The sequence below is a fragment of the Chiloscyllium plagiosum genome, chromosome 19 (assembly GCF_004010195.1).
Source record: "Chiloscyllium plagiosum isolate BGI_BamShark_2017 chromosome 19, ASM401019v2, whole genome shotgun sequence".
Taxonomy (NCBI): domain Eukaryota; kingdom Metazoa; phylum Chordata; class Chondrichthyes; order Orectolobiformes; family Hemiscylliidae; genus Chiloscyllium; species Chiloscyllium plagiosum.
The window spans coordinates 51,861,866-51,878,442 of record NC_057728.1 but is presented as its reverse complement, the minus strand read 5'-3'; the positions used below and the strand labels follow the sequence as shown (position 1 = coordinate 51,878,442).

The following is a 16,577-nucleotide window of genomic DNA, read 5'->3' as shown; positions in this document are numbered from 1 at the left end:
ACTTGAAAAAAAAGTTATTTTTGTCTCAGTATGTATGACCAGAATTGGGAACAGCTTTGGGTAAACTGAAATGGAACTCCAGTATGTGGTAATGCTTTGAACTTTGTTAATTCCTTAAATCACGATTGGGCAGGAATACATACACACTTCAATGATTTAACAAACCCTTTTCTACATACTGCAATGTTATTGTCTGGAGTGTCCAGTCCCTCCAACAGACTGACCTGGTCTCATTGAAGGTCCCATTCAATTATCTACTGAATCTAAACAAGTGAAGAATGTGCCTCCAGATCAGTTTGTGATAATGCTTCAAGTCCAATCTAATCTGGAAATAATTGTTTACAAATTAAATGCTTTTGTATACCAGTGATTGCTCTAATACTCTCCAGTTGTCACATTTTGCTAAAGATGCAAATTAATTTGCTTAATATTAATTAAATTAATCAATGATTGAATCTACAAGATGTACTGCCACAGCTTCCCAAAGCTCCTTAGAAAGTGTCTTCCAAATCCATGACCTCTCCCATATAGAAGGACAAGAGTAGCAGATAAATAGGAACTCCACCACCTGCAGGGTTGACCATCCTGACTTGGAAATATATCGCCGTTCCTTTGTATCACTAAGTCAAAATCCTGAAACTTCCTCCCGAACAGCGCTGTGAGTCTACTACAGTAAATAGGCTGCAGTGGTTCAAGAAAGCAACTCGCCACTACCTTCTCCTGGGCTATTCATCTCTTGAAACAAATAGTATAAGTTAATCTATGCCCCCTGTTCTTTAAAATAGTTCCTCTTGAATCCACCTGAGAAGGAAGATACAGTCTCAATTTAATGTCTCATTGAAAAGAAGGCATTGTGAACAGAACACCACTCCATTGGTACTGCTTGTTTAACAGTGCACTCCACCCTTTGCACTGACTCTTTGACAGAGCAGTGATCCCTTGATGCTGCCCTTCAACCTGTGGTGCTCCCTTGATACTATTCCTTTGACAAACCGGCACTCCCTTCATGCCGCCCCTCCAACAGTTCAGTACTTGCTCTGTACTTCTCTAAGTGCGGCACTCTCTCAGTACTGTCTCTCTGAGAGCTCCCTCTTGGTGATTCCCCTCCAACAGTGAACACTCCCTCAATTCTGATCCTATGATAGTACTTCCTCAGTACAACATTGGGGGTATCAACTTAGAATTTGAGTTCAGATCTCTGGAGCAGAACTTGAGCCTACAATATTCTGGATTCAGAGGTGTTGTTCAACAGTTGACTCCCCTACAATGGTACCTAATTTTATTTGTCCTTTGCCATTAGCACAGTCTAATTTATTGAGTAAGGAGTGCATAAAATGTAGGAAACACTCTATTGGTCAGTCAGCAACTGAAAAGAGAAGAGGTAGGTGAACAATTCACCAAGTACAATAATTTGCAATATTGGTGGAAGATGTGAATAATTGGGGTTGTGTAAAGTTCCCAGTTGCAGAAAGCCAGATCTTTCTGTATGTGATGTTTCAGAACAAGGATTGAATTACTTCCACCTTTGCAAAGAGAAGATAATTGTTCATTCATAGGAAAGTGTGACATCTAGAGTGTGCTGCATTGTCCCAGTACACTACAACTGCTATATGTATGCGAGTTGTTGTTTTTCTGAGGCAATATCCAACAACATGTGTTTCATTCATTCCCTTTATCTGTCATTTCAGTCTGACACAAGTGATTCGTAAATTTGCGAAACAGCTGGACGAGTGGCTCAAAGTTGCACTTCATGAGCTTCCTGAAAATTTAAGAAATATCAAATTCGAATGTAAGTTGTGGATTAGTATAAATATATCACCTCAGATGTGCATGTATATGCACCTGAGAAATGACATCCATGTTATTTACCTGTGTATCACCTTCACTAGAGTGAAATTTGACTGCAGCAAACAGAATACTCAATAATTTTATTCTGTCTTGAATGGCAAGAGCTACACCATTTACATGCATATAAAGTGTTTACATACTCTTGCACTTTGACCCACCCATCTCACTGTGTGGGGACAAACAAGTGCTCTAAGAAATAAATAATGAATTGTCTGTTACTGTCTAGTCTCTGATACAGGTACAGTAGGGGAACCTGAGTTATACTGTTGGCTATATGTAGCTGTCTCCTCATTAACAAGGGAGCTCTGTTGTTAGTCGTGGCTCACTGAATACTGTCCTTGGGTAGCCACTCCAAGACATCACCCTAAAAGTCAAGGCAGAGATTGTGGTGCATTGCTGAGGAAAAGTTACCTGTATTTTGGGTCAATAAAGATTGGCAGTACTCTGACCAATCAATGTTGACTTGCCAACAAATAATTCTCCCTTTTCTCCTGTGGTAAATATCTGATATCCTTACCCAATTTGGTCTATTTGTCACTCCAGATCTGTAGAAGTTTTAACTCTTAATTTTTATTGCAAGGTGACGGCCTAGTGGTATTGGCTATTAATTCAGTGATCTAGGTAATGTTCTGGGTTTGAATCTCACCATGGCAGTTCCCTCAGTGGGATTTGAACCCAGGCTCACACAGAATTCACCTGGTTCACTAGGCAAATGATATTACGGCTTCATCATCATCACCCCAGTAATAATAGTAAGCATTTCCTTTGGAATACAGGGAAAAAAAGCTTGGAGAATGATTAAAGGTTATGTAGACTAGGACAAGTTGCTGAAAGAGGGAGGAGAGAGTGAAAGTGGTGCTGTAGGGATGTTGATACCGGACAGATCAATTCCTGATGAAAGGCTTTTGGCCGAAACGTCAATTTTCCTGCTCCTCGGATGCTGCCTGACCTGCTGTGCTTTTTCAGTGCCACATTTTATCGACTCTGACTCTTCAGCATCTGCAGTCCTCACTATCTCCTAATCCTCCCAAGTGGACAAACAGCAATTTAATCAAATTGAAATATAGCTGCATGGCTTAAAGGTGATAAATCCATCCTGTCACAATTAGAATGTTCCACAGATTTCTGCCAGTGCTGGCATTGAGTGAACAGGGTGATGTTTTTAATTGGCAAGTGATGTTGCTTCAAGAGTGTCAATATTCCAGCAGGCAGCAAGAAAAGTGATTGTTCACCTGAAGTAGGAGAGTGACATTCTCAGTTCAATCCCCACTGTAGCAAATACTTCAGACTCTGAAGTGTAGTACTGAAAGAGAGCAGTGTGGTTAGAAGCGCTGATATTCAGACCCAGACCCTCTTGCTCTAGTGAATATGTGCTAAACTTTATGGTAACAAGCTCTTCCCTCAGACCCTGACTGAATATTCAATCCACAATCTAGTGTGCATTAACTGGTTGCTCATTAATTTGCCGAGCATAGGAAATCACTGGGTGGAAAATTAGATTCCCGATCTTTTTTTACTTGTAGATGTGCAGACTTTTCTGAGATCCGTGCTCGGTGGTTTCCATAACTGGACATCAATGAATCTCTCACTGTTCAGCATGAGTGACACAGGCCGGCACATCTTCGAGGAAATATTATACACCGTCACTGTCTCAGAGAATGGTCATACTCTACTTGAAATGTTAACTCTGTTTCTGTCTCTACAGATGCTGCCAGACCTGCTTAGTTTCTCCGAGCATTTATATTTCAGATCTAATGGATTTTCTGTATTTTGCTTTAATATCACTGTCACGCTTTCCATGATCTGGGGCCTATTTCTGAGAGATGTTGGTCAGGTTCCAAGTAAAAACTGGTCTTCACTGTACTTAAGGGAACTTTGATAGGCTGGATGCTGAAAAAATCATGGAGTTTTCACTTAAAGAAGTGACTAAGATGGTGAACAGGGGAATGTTTATCAATGTTGTTTGTATAGAAATCCAGAAGGCCTTTGATAGAGAGGCAGTTAGCTAAGGTGGAAGCCTATGGAATTGAGGGCAAATTACTGACATGGCTGGGAGATTGGTTGAGCGGCAGGTGACAGAAAGTAGGGAATTTGGGTAGGTACTTTAATTGACAGGATGTGACCGGAGTGGTGTCCCCCAGAATTTGTGTTAAGGCTTCAGTTATTCAAGTCAGTTATTAATGACTTGGATAATGGCATAGAGAGTCATATATCTAAATTTGGTAATGGCACAAAGCTAGGCGGCATTATAGGTAGTGTAGATGATAGCCTAAAATTACAAAGAGATATTGATAGATTAGGTGAATGGGCAAAACTGTGGCAGATGGAGTTCACTGTAAGCAAGTGCTGAGGTTATCAATTTTGGACCAATGAAAGTTAGATCAGGGAACTTTTTAGATAGTATGAAGTTAAGTACAGTGGATGCCCAAAGAAAATTGGTTATTCAGGTGCATAGCTCTTTAATGTCATGAACAGGTACAGGAAATAGTCAAGAAAGCTAATGAAATGCTGGCCTTTATATCTAGAGGACTTGAATACAAGGATGCAGAAGTTCTGCTGCAAAATTCTAGTTAGACACCACTTGGAGTACTGTGAGCAGATCAGGGCACCACATCTGAGGAAGGATATATTGGCCTTGGAGGGAGTTCACAAGAATGATACCTGGGCTTTGGGTTTAAATTATGAGGAGAAATTTTATAAATCAGGCCTGTTTTCTCTAGAATTTAGAATGTTAAGGGGTGACCTTCAAGATATTAACAGGAGAAGACAAGATAGATAAAGATAAACTACTGCTTTGGGGTTTCGCTGGTTGAGGATTCTAGAACTAGGGGGCATAGTGTGAGAATTAGGATCAGACTGTTTAGGAGAGATGTTAAGAAGCACTTCTATCCACAAAGGGTGGTAGATGCTGGATCAGTGTTTAATTTTAAATCTGAGATAGATAATTTGTTGTTAAAGCAAAACTATTAAAGATTTTAGGCCAAAGGCAAGAACGTAGAGTTGGGCATTGTCTTAACATTGTAGTAAATTCGCAGTGCATGAAGGCGCATCATCCATGTTACATCACCCTCTGAACAATGTACATGAAGGAAATCAAAATCTGAGAGAGCCATCACCAGCAATGACTCTGCAAATCTGACAAATTCACTGGAAGGATAGATACTCCCACTCTTGGGCCAATAGCTCCAGTACCAAGGCATTGGTCACAATCAACCAGCTCCTTTGGGAAGCTACATAGTCCACATGCGAAATAAAATACCCTAAGCTCTCTACTGCAACCTTTGTCATGGCAAACAGTTACCAGGAGTGCAGAGAAAATGCTTTTAAAATGTTCTCAGAGCCTCACTGAAAAAATGCGATCCTCATACCAACCTGTGGGAATCTGTAGCCCAAGGCTGTCTAGACTGGGGAAGCAGCACTGAGTATCTCACCCACCAACCCACCTAATTCTTCAAACATCATCTGTCCCACTGATGGGACGGTGTGTGGATCCAATGGTTGGGCTGTTTAGTCACCTCAGGATCCCGATCATCAGAGTCGGAGAAAGTCAGCCTCGGTCCCAAGGGACTGCCCAAGAAAATAATATCACCTCCAAAGACCTGCTAAACAAAACCAGACTGACAGGACAGTAAGATATCGGAAGTGAGAATAAAAATGTTACTGGAGAAAGAATGTACTGGTGGAAGCAAATGGCAATGCTGAAATCATCCCATTCTGTTTTAAGTTCAAAGGCAAAAGCCATACACAATAGAAGAAAGTAAAGTTCCAGTTTCGAGGCAATTGTAAAGCTCTTGAGAAGAAACTTTTGAATGACTTTAGAGGAGAGGGTAGAACATATGATATGTACCATTTGATCAAACATTAACAGATTGGACAAACATTACGCTGTAAGAGATCATGCAGCATGTAATAACATGCACAAGGGCACCAGATAACTCACAACCTGTTCTCATCACTGGAAGAAAGAGGAATTTCCTCTCATAAGATTTAGAAGACCAAACAGCACCTACCACTCCACATCACATCCTCATTTCCTGGAAAGATGATTGCACTGGTAATACCAGTGGATTATAATCAAGTTGACTCTAATTTAATGCTCTGGGGCCATGAGTTCAAATCTCTCTTGAACTAATTAATAAAAATCTGAAAGTGAATGCCAACAAGAAACTATTGTTAATAATGTCCTTTAAAGAAGGAAATTTGCGATGCTTACCTGTTCTACATGTGATCCACAGTAATGACTCTAACTGCTCTCTGAGTGTTAGGGATGGTTAATAACTGCGAACATAGCCAGAGTTATCCACATCCCATAAATGAATTTTAAAAATTAACAATCACTAATAAAACACAATAATAATTTAATCAATACTTGAGAAGGAAACAATTACAAGTCTGTGGGATCAGAGGAGAGGAATGGTCAAATTGGAGCATTCTTTTGAAGACATGTTGAGTTTTCCCTTGTGCTGTATCGCTGTCTGATAATCTTCACATTCTCCTGCCATAACCATATGGGCGGATAATGCAGACTAAAATGAACTCACTTTCAATGCTTAATCTTTAATTCTTTTGTGCTGGAAAGAAAATGCCAGTTATCTAAATGAAAACAAAGCAGAGCGATGTAATTCCCTAATGAAAAGCAAGCCAGTTGGAACAAGTATAGGGGCAAATGTTTTCTCAAAACATTGGAGATCTGCTTGTTTTGGATACAATCCACTCGGCCATCGTTTTCCCAGGAGGTGGCAATTAAGAGCTAGCTGGTGGTGTCAGGTGTCTAACTAGGGGTGTGGAGGGATTGGGGCAGGGTGGAGTTGCTGCAGGTCTACCGTGCTTCCAGCACAATCAGAGGCCTAGCAGCTCTGAAGCCTCAGTAGGAGCCACCAAAGAGAGCTGCAGGGCAATTGTGCTGAGGGCAGGAAGGGGAATACCAGGTGCCTCAGCATGGAGGCATCCTCATGTGTGGGGGAGCTAGACTCTGATGTTGGTCTCGCCTGCCTGGGCCAGGAAGCCTCAGGCTACAATGTTACATGCTGCCCACCCCCCGGATACAGCAGGGAGGCTCCCTGCATATGACTGGTGACTACCCCAGCCAACAGGGAGGGGCAGCTCCTTAACTACTTGCAAAATGATGGTGATCTGGGAAAACTCCTTATTGAGCTTTTCCTTATTATTCACATTAGCTGCCACTCTCCATTCCAAAGGCAGCCAATGTGACCCCATGTGGAAATGTATCCAGGGGCAGGATAGGGTCAGGGTGTTGCTCCCTGGCTCCTCCAGTTCAGTACAGCAGGTAAAATTCCATTCCTATGTTCAGTGTTTGCCAATTATAACATTCAATTCAGAACTAGCTGCATGAACTCTGACAAATGAGGCTCACAGACACTGGTCATTTGAGCTGGTTCATCAAGCACTATCTCCTCAGATGTCAGCCTGGCATTTACGGCCCAATCCTGGAAAACCTGGGAAGGTGGTGACCAGTCTGAGTGGCTGACTCATTTCAATAGCCAATTAACTATCAACACATGATGCTCAACTCGCATATTAGGCCAGACTGAGCAAAGATAACCGAATTCTTTGTCTCAGGTTAGGTTTTAATCACAATCCAATGACGTGTGGTCATTTCCATCAGTGTCTGCTCTCTGATATCAATTCATGTTCAACTGCAGTGAGATTTGCACTCATATTCTCTGAAGCACTAAATACCCACACATTGCATCTATTCCTTGATTGGACCCACAGCTAAATATCTGTCTGTAGCAACACTGAGCAGTAGAGAATGTGCTAACTAAGTATTGGCAACTTTTCCTGGACTATATTGTAACTGATCTGAGCTCCTCAAGGGTCCAGCGTTGACTTCTGCAGGTGTTTACCTACCATTAACCAGAAACTTAACTGAAGCAGTCGAATAAATACTGTGCCCAGAAGAACAGGTCAACAGTTAGGAATTCTGCACTAAGATTATTTGACCACAATCACAAGGCAGTTTATGGGATCTTGCTGTTTACTTACTGTTGCATTTGCCACATTACAGCAGTGGCAAAAGTTCAAAAATGTTTCATTGGCTGCAAGGCATTCTGAGGCTGTGAAAGGCACTATTTGAATTCAACTTATTTTTTTCTCGCTCTCTAACAATGTCCTGAAGATGCATGAAATAATATTTTACAAGTTTTCATTAGTTGATTCTTTTTGGGGCGTAGGACTCTGTGGTAAATCATCCAATTCCAAGCTACAATTAATTTCTGTTCAAATATTTAGTTTTAACTGACTTACTTTGTCAGTGAGGTTAGTGTGGGAGTATCCACAAAGCTAATTCATTCATTCATATACATATATATATAAAATGGTGCAGTTGGTAGTGTCACTGCTGAAGTTTAGGGCTCAAGTCTCATTCGTGGATTTGATATCAAAGGAATGTGTGTTCATAACGTGGCCAAACAGGTTGAGGGTGAACCTGCAAATCCTCCAACGGTAGTCTCCAAAAGTGGGAGAGGTTCTTGGTCAACCACATAACGGAGTCTTTACCATCGCGGCAGTAACTCCAGTTGTGCATGGAAGTGTGTACGTTCCCATAGCAACTCAGACCGCTTGACTGAACTGTAACTCCACCATGTTTTCACGAGAGTTTGGGGAGATGTCAGTTTGAAGTTTTTGTTCATAAGTTCAGTCCAGATAGAAAAATTCAAATACAGTGTTTTAACTGAAGAAGGGCTTATGCCCGAAATGTCGATTCTCCTACTCCTTTGATGCTGCCTGACCTGCTGCGCTTTTCCAGCAACACATTTTTCAGCTCTGATCTCCAGCATTTGCAGTCCTCACTTTCTCCTTTTTAACGGACAGTTTGATCTGCTCTGAGTCCCCAGATTGTTGTTCCTGAGAAATGTTTTTGCTCTGGTTGGATGATGTAAGACATGGGGCCACAGTCTGATTCGGCCTAATTTCAGACAGAGATGAGGAGAAATTACTTCACGTAGAGAGTTGTGAATGTTTGGAATTTTTTGCAAATGTTCCACTAATTATGAGTATTTTCAAGGCAATACTTGATAGATGTTTGGTTTCCAAGCCAATTAAGGGATATGGAAATATTGAAGGCGGGGGAGTAATAATGCTCATGTAATGAGCTGGTGCAGGCATGATGGGCTGAGTGACCTCCTTCTGCACCATAACAATTCTGTGACCTGTGGGGTTGGAAATAACAATGTTGAATGATGGAGCAGGTTTGAATGATGGGGCAGGTTTGAATGATGGAGCAGGTTTGAAGGGCCGAAAGGCCTACTCCTGTTCTGACTGCTTATGTTTTTATGCTATATACCTCTGGAAAAGCACATTTTGATGAACCTTCTATCAGGATTGTGGATGCACAAACATCAAAGTTTATAACATTTCAAGATTGTTTTTTCACAAATTGCTTAGAAATGGAAATTAACTTTTGCAAGTCCTTTTTAAGTAAGGGGGGCAATTGTGGTGTAATGGTCAAGTCTCTGATTTATGAATCAAAACTAAAGCTAATGTTCTTAGGATATGGGTTCAAGTCCCACCAAGGCAACTGATGGGGTTGATAAATCTGTAATGTAAAAACCCATTTGGTTCACTAATGTCCTTTAGAGATGGAAATCTGCTATCCTTACCTGGTCTGGTCTACACATCACTTCCAAGCCATGATGTTGGCTCTTAACTGACCTCTGAAATGGACTAGTAAGCCACTCAGTTCAAGTGCAATTAGGGATGGACAAAAAATGCCAATCTTTCCAGCTACACCCACGGCCCATGACAGAATAACATTAAATCGAAGAAAGTTCCCATAAGTTTGTAAAACAGCTGGCATTTGAACTAAATGTGGTCAGTAGCCAAAATCGCTTCTTTTGTTAATAATAGTCCACAACTACTGTATTGAAAAGCCCTCGAAGCTTGATTTTTTGAAACTGGAGGCTGAGGGGGCTGTAATGACCATTAAAGATGAAGCAGGGGTCAGAGGTCAGAGTAGTAGAAAGTGAGGACTGCAGATGCTGGAGATCAGAGTCGAGAGTGTGGTGCTGGAAAAGCACAGCAGGTCAGGCAGCATCCGAGGAGCAGGAGAATTGATGTTTCGGACAGAAGCCCTTCATCATGGTTCAGAGGTCCGAATCACTAAAGGGTAACTGGAAGAAATGTTGAGATTTTAATTCGCTCAAAATCCATTCACCTAAGCAGAGTTAAAACTGAGGCCATAATTGGGAAAGTGTGGCATATATGTAATTTTATATCATCAAGCAAATAAAAATTGCTGCAATGATTGAAGTAGTCGGGGAGTATGAATGGGGTTGAAGGGATTGCCAACATTCTAGAAACCTTGATTCTCAACCCATTGAATTGAATGGGATAAATACTGGGTGTTTCTATGAATGGTAAGCAATCTATTGGTCACTTTGTTCCACTTTGTGGAATTGAAAATTACTGGTGATTCTAGTCATGACCAATGTCCACCCACATTGTAATAATACAGATTATTGATTTATAGTCATGATTTGGAGATGTCTGTGTTGGACTGGGGTGTACAAAGTTAAAAATCACACAACACCAGGTTATAGTCCAACAGGTTTAATTGGAAGCACTAGCTTTCAGAACACCGCTCCTTCATCAGGTGATTATGGAGGACACAATTGTAAGACACAGAATTTATAGCAAAAGTTTACAGTGTGATGTAACTGAAATTATACATTGAAAAATACCTTGATTGTTTGTTAAATCTCTCATCTGTTAGAATGACCATGATAGTTTCACTTCTTTCATATGTAAATCACAAACCTTTTTTTTAAAAGTTACATTCTCAGGTTAACTGTAACAATTGGTGTTAGCCAGATAATATGTTGAAGGTGTTAGTCCCCTGTGTTCCCTGTCTGTGCCATAATGTTTAGACTGATTCTAATCTAAAAAGTGAATCCATGTAAGACTCTGTTAACTCACTTTTTGGATTAGAATCAGTCTAAACATTAGAATCACCTTCAACATGTTATCTGGCTAACACCAATTGTTACAGTTAACCTGAGAATGTAACTTTTTAAAAAAAGGTTTGTGATTTACATATGAAAGAAGTGAAACTATCATGGTCATTCTAACAGATGAGAGACTTAACAAACAATCAAGGTATTTTTCAATGTATAATTTCAGTTACATCACACTGTAAACTTTTGCTATAAATTCTGTGTCTTACAATCGTGTCCTCCATAATCACCTGATGAAGGAGCGGCGCTCCGAAAACTAGTGCTTCCAATTAAACCTGTTGGACTATAACCTGGTGTTATGTGATTTTTAACTTTGATTTATAGTGTGCCACTCCTAAACTAGTGAAAAACATAAGATTTGGGAGTGAAGTAGGCCATTTGGCTCCTTAAGTCCTCTCTGTTTTATTGTGCCTGATCTGATTGTGGCCTTAGATCCACTTTCCTGTCTTCAGCACATCCCCTCTCCCTTCACCATACTTTCCTGTCATTTCCCTCTCCCTAACCTTTGAGACCCTTGATCATCAAAAATGTATCTAACTGAACCTTTAATAAATTCAATAATTCATTCTCCCTTGCTTTTGTGGGAGGAGAATTCCACAGATTCATGATCCTCTGAGAGAAAAGATTTCTCCTCATCTCAGTTTTAAATGGGAAACTCCTAATTCTTAAACTACTTCCACTAATTCTAAACCCACTTCCCCTCAAAGGGAAACATCATCTCAGCAGTGATCTTTGTCAAGTCGGCTCAGGATCTTACATGTTTCAATGAGATCTCCTCTCATTCATCTAAACTCCAGTGGATATAGGCCCTATCTGCTAATTCAATTTCAAGTAAACTAATCCTTCCATCCCAAGAGTCAGTCAAGTGAATCTTCTATGAACTGCCTCTAATTCCATTATGTTCTTAAACAAGGTGTCCAGAACTGTACACAGTACTCCGGATAAGGTCTCAACATGGCCTTGCATAGTTTCATTCATAAACAGGATGAGGGCGTCACTGGCTAAGCCAGTTTTCATTCCCATCAGTAATTGCAAAGAGGGCCTCGACTCACATATAGGCCATTCTGGGTAAGGATCTCCTTCTCTACAAGACATTAGTGAACCAGATGGGCTTTTATGATATTAGGCATGGTCATTATGTGGCTAGATATTTTATGAATTAAAATTTCATCCTTGCCCCTCAAACATTACACTGGAACTCTTGGTTATGAGTCCAGTGACATTGACACTGGGCCACCTGATTCCATTTACAACAGTCACCTACTTTTATGCTTGATTCTCTTTGCAATAACTTCCAACATTTCACTTACCTCATATGCACTAGCTTTTTGTGATTCACACACCAGAATACCCAGACATCTCCGTATCTTGGAGTTCTGCAATCTCTTTCTCCATTTTCATAATATTCTATTTAACGTTTAACATGTAAGCATGGGCCAACTTTGGTGAAAAGGAAGAAATGGATATCTGAAAATGGTCAAACTGCCTGATTTTTCTTGGCGCTGGGAGACGCTGTTGGGTATGTATCAGTGCTGGGTGATCGCTGGAGGCTAATTGGTCATTTTACTTTGCTGAGTATTTAGGGTCTGGCAACGGAGGAGCTATTTTGAGATGATTCAGCAACTGTTGACCAGAGAGAATGACAAGTAGTTTAATCCATTAAAATTTTACATGCTTTAATTTGTTATTTATCTGAAAACTCTTGTTGTTCTCCTTTTAGTGGCAAGAAGATTTTCGCAGGTTCTCAGACGTCAGACCTCATTAAATCACCTCTGTCAGGTAAATCATTCAGCTAGTTATGAGTCCACCTTGATACTTCTCTGTGGCTGACTGAACTGCTATCCTTTTCCAGCATACATTATTTTTATGTTCTTTTAATATTTGTAACTAAGACATTTTCAAATGAATTGTTTCAATGCAGGTTGTGTAGACATTTAGGTTACATCAAATGTAACTCGTCCACTCACATGTCCTCTCCTCAACAATCCATGTCTCCCCCATCCTAACCAAAGTGTCAGGTTATACATTCTAATTCTAAGTTGTGAGCTATTTCACATTTATTATCTGGATGTGGGCATTGCTGACAATGCCAATGCTATTGCTCATCACCAGTTGCCCTTCAGAACATGCCCTTGCAGGCCACTTGAGAAGACACTTCAGATTCGCATGGGTGTGGGTTTGACCCCAAATATATGTCCAGAGTACCAAGAAGGGCACACTTTCTTCCCTGAAGGACACTAATGAGCCCTTTTGGATTTTACAATATCAGATAGCTTCAAGATCACTCTAACTGACACCAGCTTTCTATTTCCCCATTTTAAAAAAATACAATTCAAGCTCATGAGGGGATTGAACCAAGTTCTCTGGATTATTGTTCCAGGCCTCCATATTGCCTTTCAGTAACACAGCCACACCACTTCCCTTTGCAACATGTTCCAGCCCATAAGTACTGCACATGCTCCACATTCCCACTCTGGATGCTTTTGTTTCCAAACCCATTCTTCACTCTGTGCTTGGTTGCACAGTCTTTAGCCATTTGACTCTAGACTGAAAGAATGTCCTCGCTCTCCTCTTCCACCTTTACTAACTTCCTCGCAATCTTCACTTTGGTTGCAGAAACCTTACACTGAGGTCCATAGTCTGTACAGAATAGAAACAATCCATTTGGACCAATCTGTCTAGGTTGCCTTTTCCACCTTTGTCATTCTCACCTAGCAGCATATCCTCCTATACTTTCCTCACTCACATGTGTATATGTCGCTTCCCATGAAATATATTTCTCTCGTTTGCCTCTGTCACTCTTTATAGTACTGAATTCACAGGTTAAGCTGCCGTAGTGTTTCAGGGCCATAGGAATGCTCCCTCTCATTAGAGAGATGACTGGTGGTTTAATCTGAGAGCCACCTCAGGTGTGGGGAGAGATTTAGAAGGAGAGCACTTTATAGTAAACTCAGTCAGGATTTGAACCCATGCTTTTGATATCGCTCTGGGTTGCCAACAAACCATTCATATTTTCACCAAGGAAATTTTTCCTGATTCTCATATTTAATGTAATAGTGAGTATCTTACATTTATGGCCTTTAGTTTTGGAGACCTGCCCCCCCCAAAAAAGGTAGAAACATCTTCTCCATGTCAACTACGTCAGATTCTTTCATAATTTCAAAGACCTGTATTGCCAAAGGAGAGGTAGTCAACCTGTTTAATCAGTTCCCCACCATTGTTCAAAGCCTTGGCGTGGCTCTGCAAATCATTTTTGAACTGTTAACATTGTTTAAAGTACTCTCAACGGGAAAGCTGCATATTATGGGTCATGGTGTGCCTCCTTGATATTTGTATCTGTTTTAGAATTCATTTTTAAAATGTGAGACGATCTCAAGTATTTAAGAAAGCCATTTGATCAAAACAAACCCAGAAGGAACTTGATATCAAGGGAATAAATAATTATAGAGCAAGGGCCTAAAAGTATGGTTTAACATAAACTAAAAGACAGCTGTATTCAAAATTAGTTAAAATATCCACACAGCAATGTGCACAATGTACTAAAACAGAGAGCTGAAGGCAGTCATTTGGGGAGGAGCCATATAATGGATTATTGCGACATTACTGCACAAAAAAAATTAGTGGTGGGAGTTAAACATTGGAGAATATAACATATTTAGAAAATACACAGAAGGTAAAAAGGGAGGGTATGTAGCTGTCATTATTAGGAACAGTAATGGCAGTAGAAAAAAGTGACACCGCTATCAGAAACACAACACACAATGCATACAGAACTTTGTCACAAATATTCACATGCATTTCTTTTCCGGGGAAGTGCTGGCAGGATTAGCAGGCTGATTGCCCACCAGTTTGAATTGTGTCATGTACGTGCCTTTCATGGCCAACATGTGACAAACCAAGAGCCTCTGGCTCAGCTGTAGGGTTGTTACCTGTCGATATTGAAAACGCCCAGTTCCCAGGATTAAGGTAATAGATACTAGATTGCAGCATTTAAAACATTTATATGGATAGGAAGGGTTTGGAGGGATATGGGGCAGGTGCTGGCAGGTTGGGTTGGGATATCTGGTCAGCATGGAAAAGTTGGACCGAAGGGTCTGTTTCCATGCTGTACATCTCTATGACTCTTATGACTCTGATATATAGAGTTTACAGCTGAAAATGTGTTGCTGGAAAAGCGCAGCAGGTCAGGCAGCATCCAAGGAGCAGGAGAATCGACGTTTCGGGCATGAGCCCTTCTTCAGGAATGAGGAAAGTGTGTCCAGCAGGCTAAGATAAAAGGTAGGGAGGAGGGACTTGGGGGAAGGGCGTTGGAAATGTGATAGGTGGAAGCAGGTTAAGGTGAGGGTGATAGGCTGGAGTGGGGGTGGGGGTGGGGGCGGTGAGGTCAGGAAGAAGATTGCAGGTTAGGAAGGTGGTGCTGAGTTTGAGGGTTGGGACTGAGACAAGGTGGGGGGAGGGGAAATGAGGAAACTGGAGAAATCTGAGTCCAACCCTTGTGGTTGGAGGGTTCCTAGGCGGAAGATGAGGCGCTCTTCCTCCAGCCCTCGTGTTGCTATGGTCTGGCGATGAAGGCATCCAAGGACCTGCATGTCCTTGGTGGAGTGAGAGGGGGAGTTGAAGTGTTGAGCCACGGGGTCGTTGGATTGGTTGGTCCGGGTGTCCCAGAGGTGTTCTCTGAAATGTTCCGCAAGTAGGCGGCCTGTCTCCCCAATATAGAGGAGGCCACATCGGGTGCAGCGGATGCAGTAAATGATGTGTGTGGAGGTGCAGGAGAATTTGTGGAGGATATGGAAGGATCCCTTGGGGCCTTGGAGGGAAGTAAGGGGGGAGGTGTGGGTGCAAGTTTTGCATTTCTTGCGATTTCAGGGGAAGATGCCAGGAGTGGAGGTTGGGTTGGTGGGGGGTGTGGACCTGACAAGGGAGTCACGGAGAGAGTGGTCTTTTCGGAACGCTGATAGGGGAGGAGAGGGAAATATATCCCTGGTGGTGGGGTCCGTTTGGAGGTGGCGGAAATGACGACGAATGATACGATGTTTGGAGGTGGCAGAAATGACGACGGATGATACGATGTTTGGAGGTGGCGGAAATCACGACGGATAATACGATGTTTGGAGGTGGCGGAAATGACAACGGATGATACGATGTTTGGAGGTGGCGGAAATGACGACGGATGATACGATGTTTGGAGTGGCGGAAATGACGACGGATGATACGATGTTTGGAGGTGCCGGAAATGACCACGTCATTTCCGCCACCTCCAAACGGACCCACCACCAGGGATATATTTCCCTCCCCTCCCCTATCAGCGTTTCATAAAGACCACTCCCTCTGTGACTCCCTCGTCAGGTCCACACCCCCCCTCCCCTCCCCTATCAGCGTTTCATAAAGACCACTCCCTCCGTGACTCCCTCGTCAGGTCCCCCATCAACCCAACCTCCACTCCCGGCCGCTTCCTCTGCAACCGCAAGAAATGCAAAACTTGCGCCCACACCTCCCCCTTACTTCCCTCCAAGGCCCCAAGGGATCCTTCCATATCCGCCACAAATTCACCTGCACCTCCACACACATCATTTATTGCATCCGCTGCACCCGATGTGGCCTCCTCTATATTGGGGAGACAGGCCGCCTACTTGCGGAACGTTTCAGAGAACACCTCTGGGACACCCGGACCAACCAACCCAACCACCCCGTGGCTCAACACTTCAACTCCCCCTCCCACTCCACCAAGGACATGCAGGTCCTTGGACTCCCCCA

The 16,577-nt window shown here is 42.0% G+C and overlaps 1 protein-coding gene across 3 annotated transcripts in view; it reads left to right on the top strand.

The window, feature by feature from the left end:
- Positions 1-16,577, top strand: part of rfx4 (regulatory factor X, 4) — a 140,709-nt gene that overhangs the window by 68,206 nt on the left and 55,926 nt on the right. For all 3 annotated transcript variants that reach the window (XM_043708852.1, XM_043708851.1, XM_043708850.1), the window contains exons 9-10: positions 1,689-1,789; positions 12,544-12,602. In XM_043708852.1, coding sequence (XP_043564787.1) covers positions 1,689-1,789; positions 12,544-12,602 — 160 coding nt within the window. The remainder of the gene's footprint in view (positions 1-1,688; positions 1,790-12,543; positions 12,603-16,577) is intronic.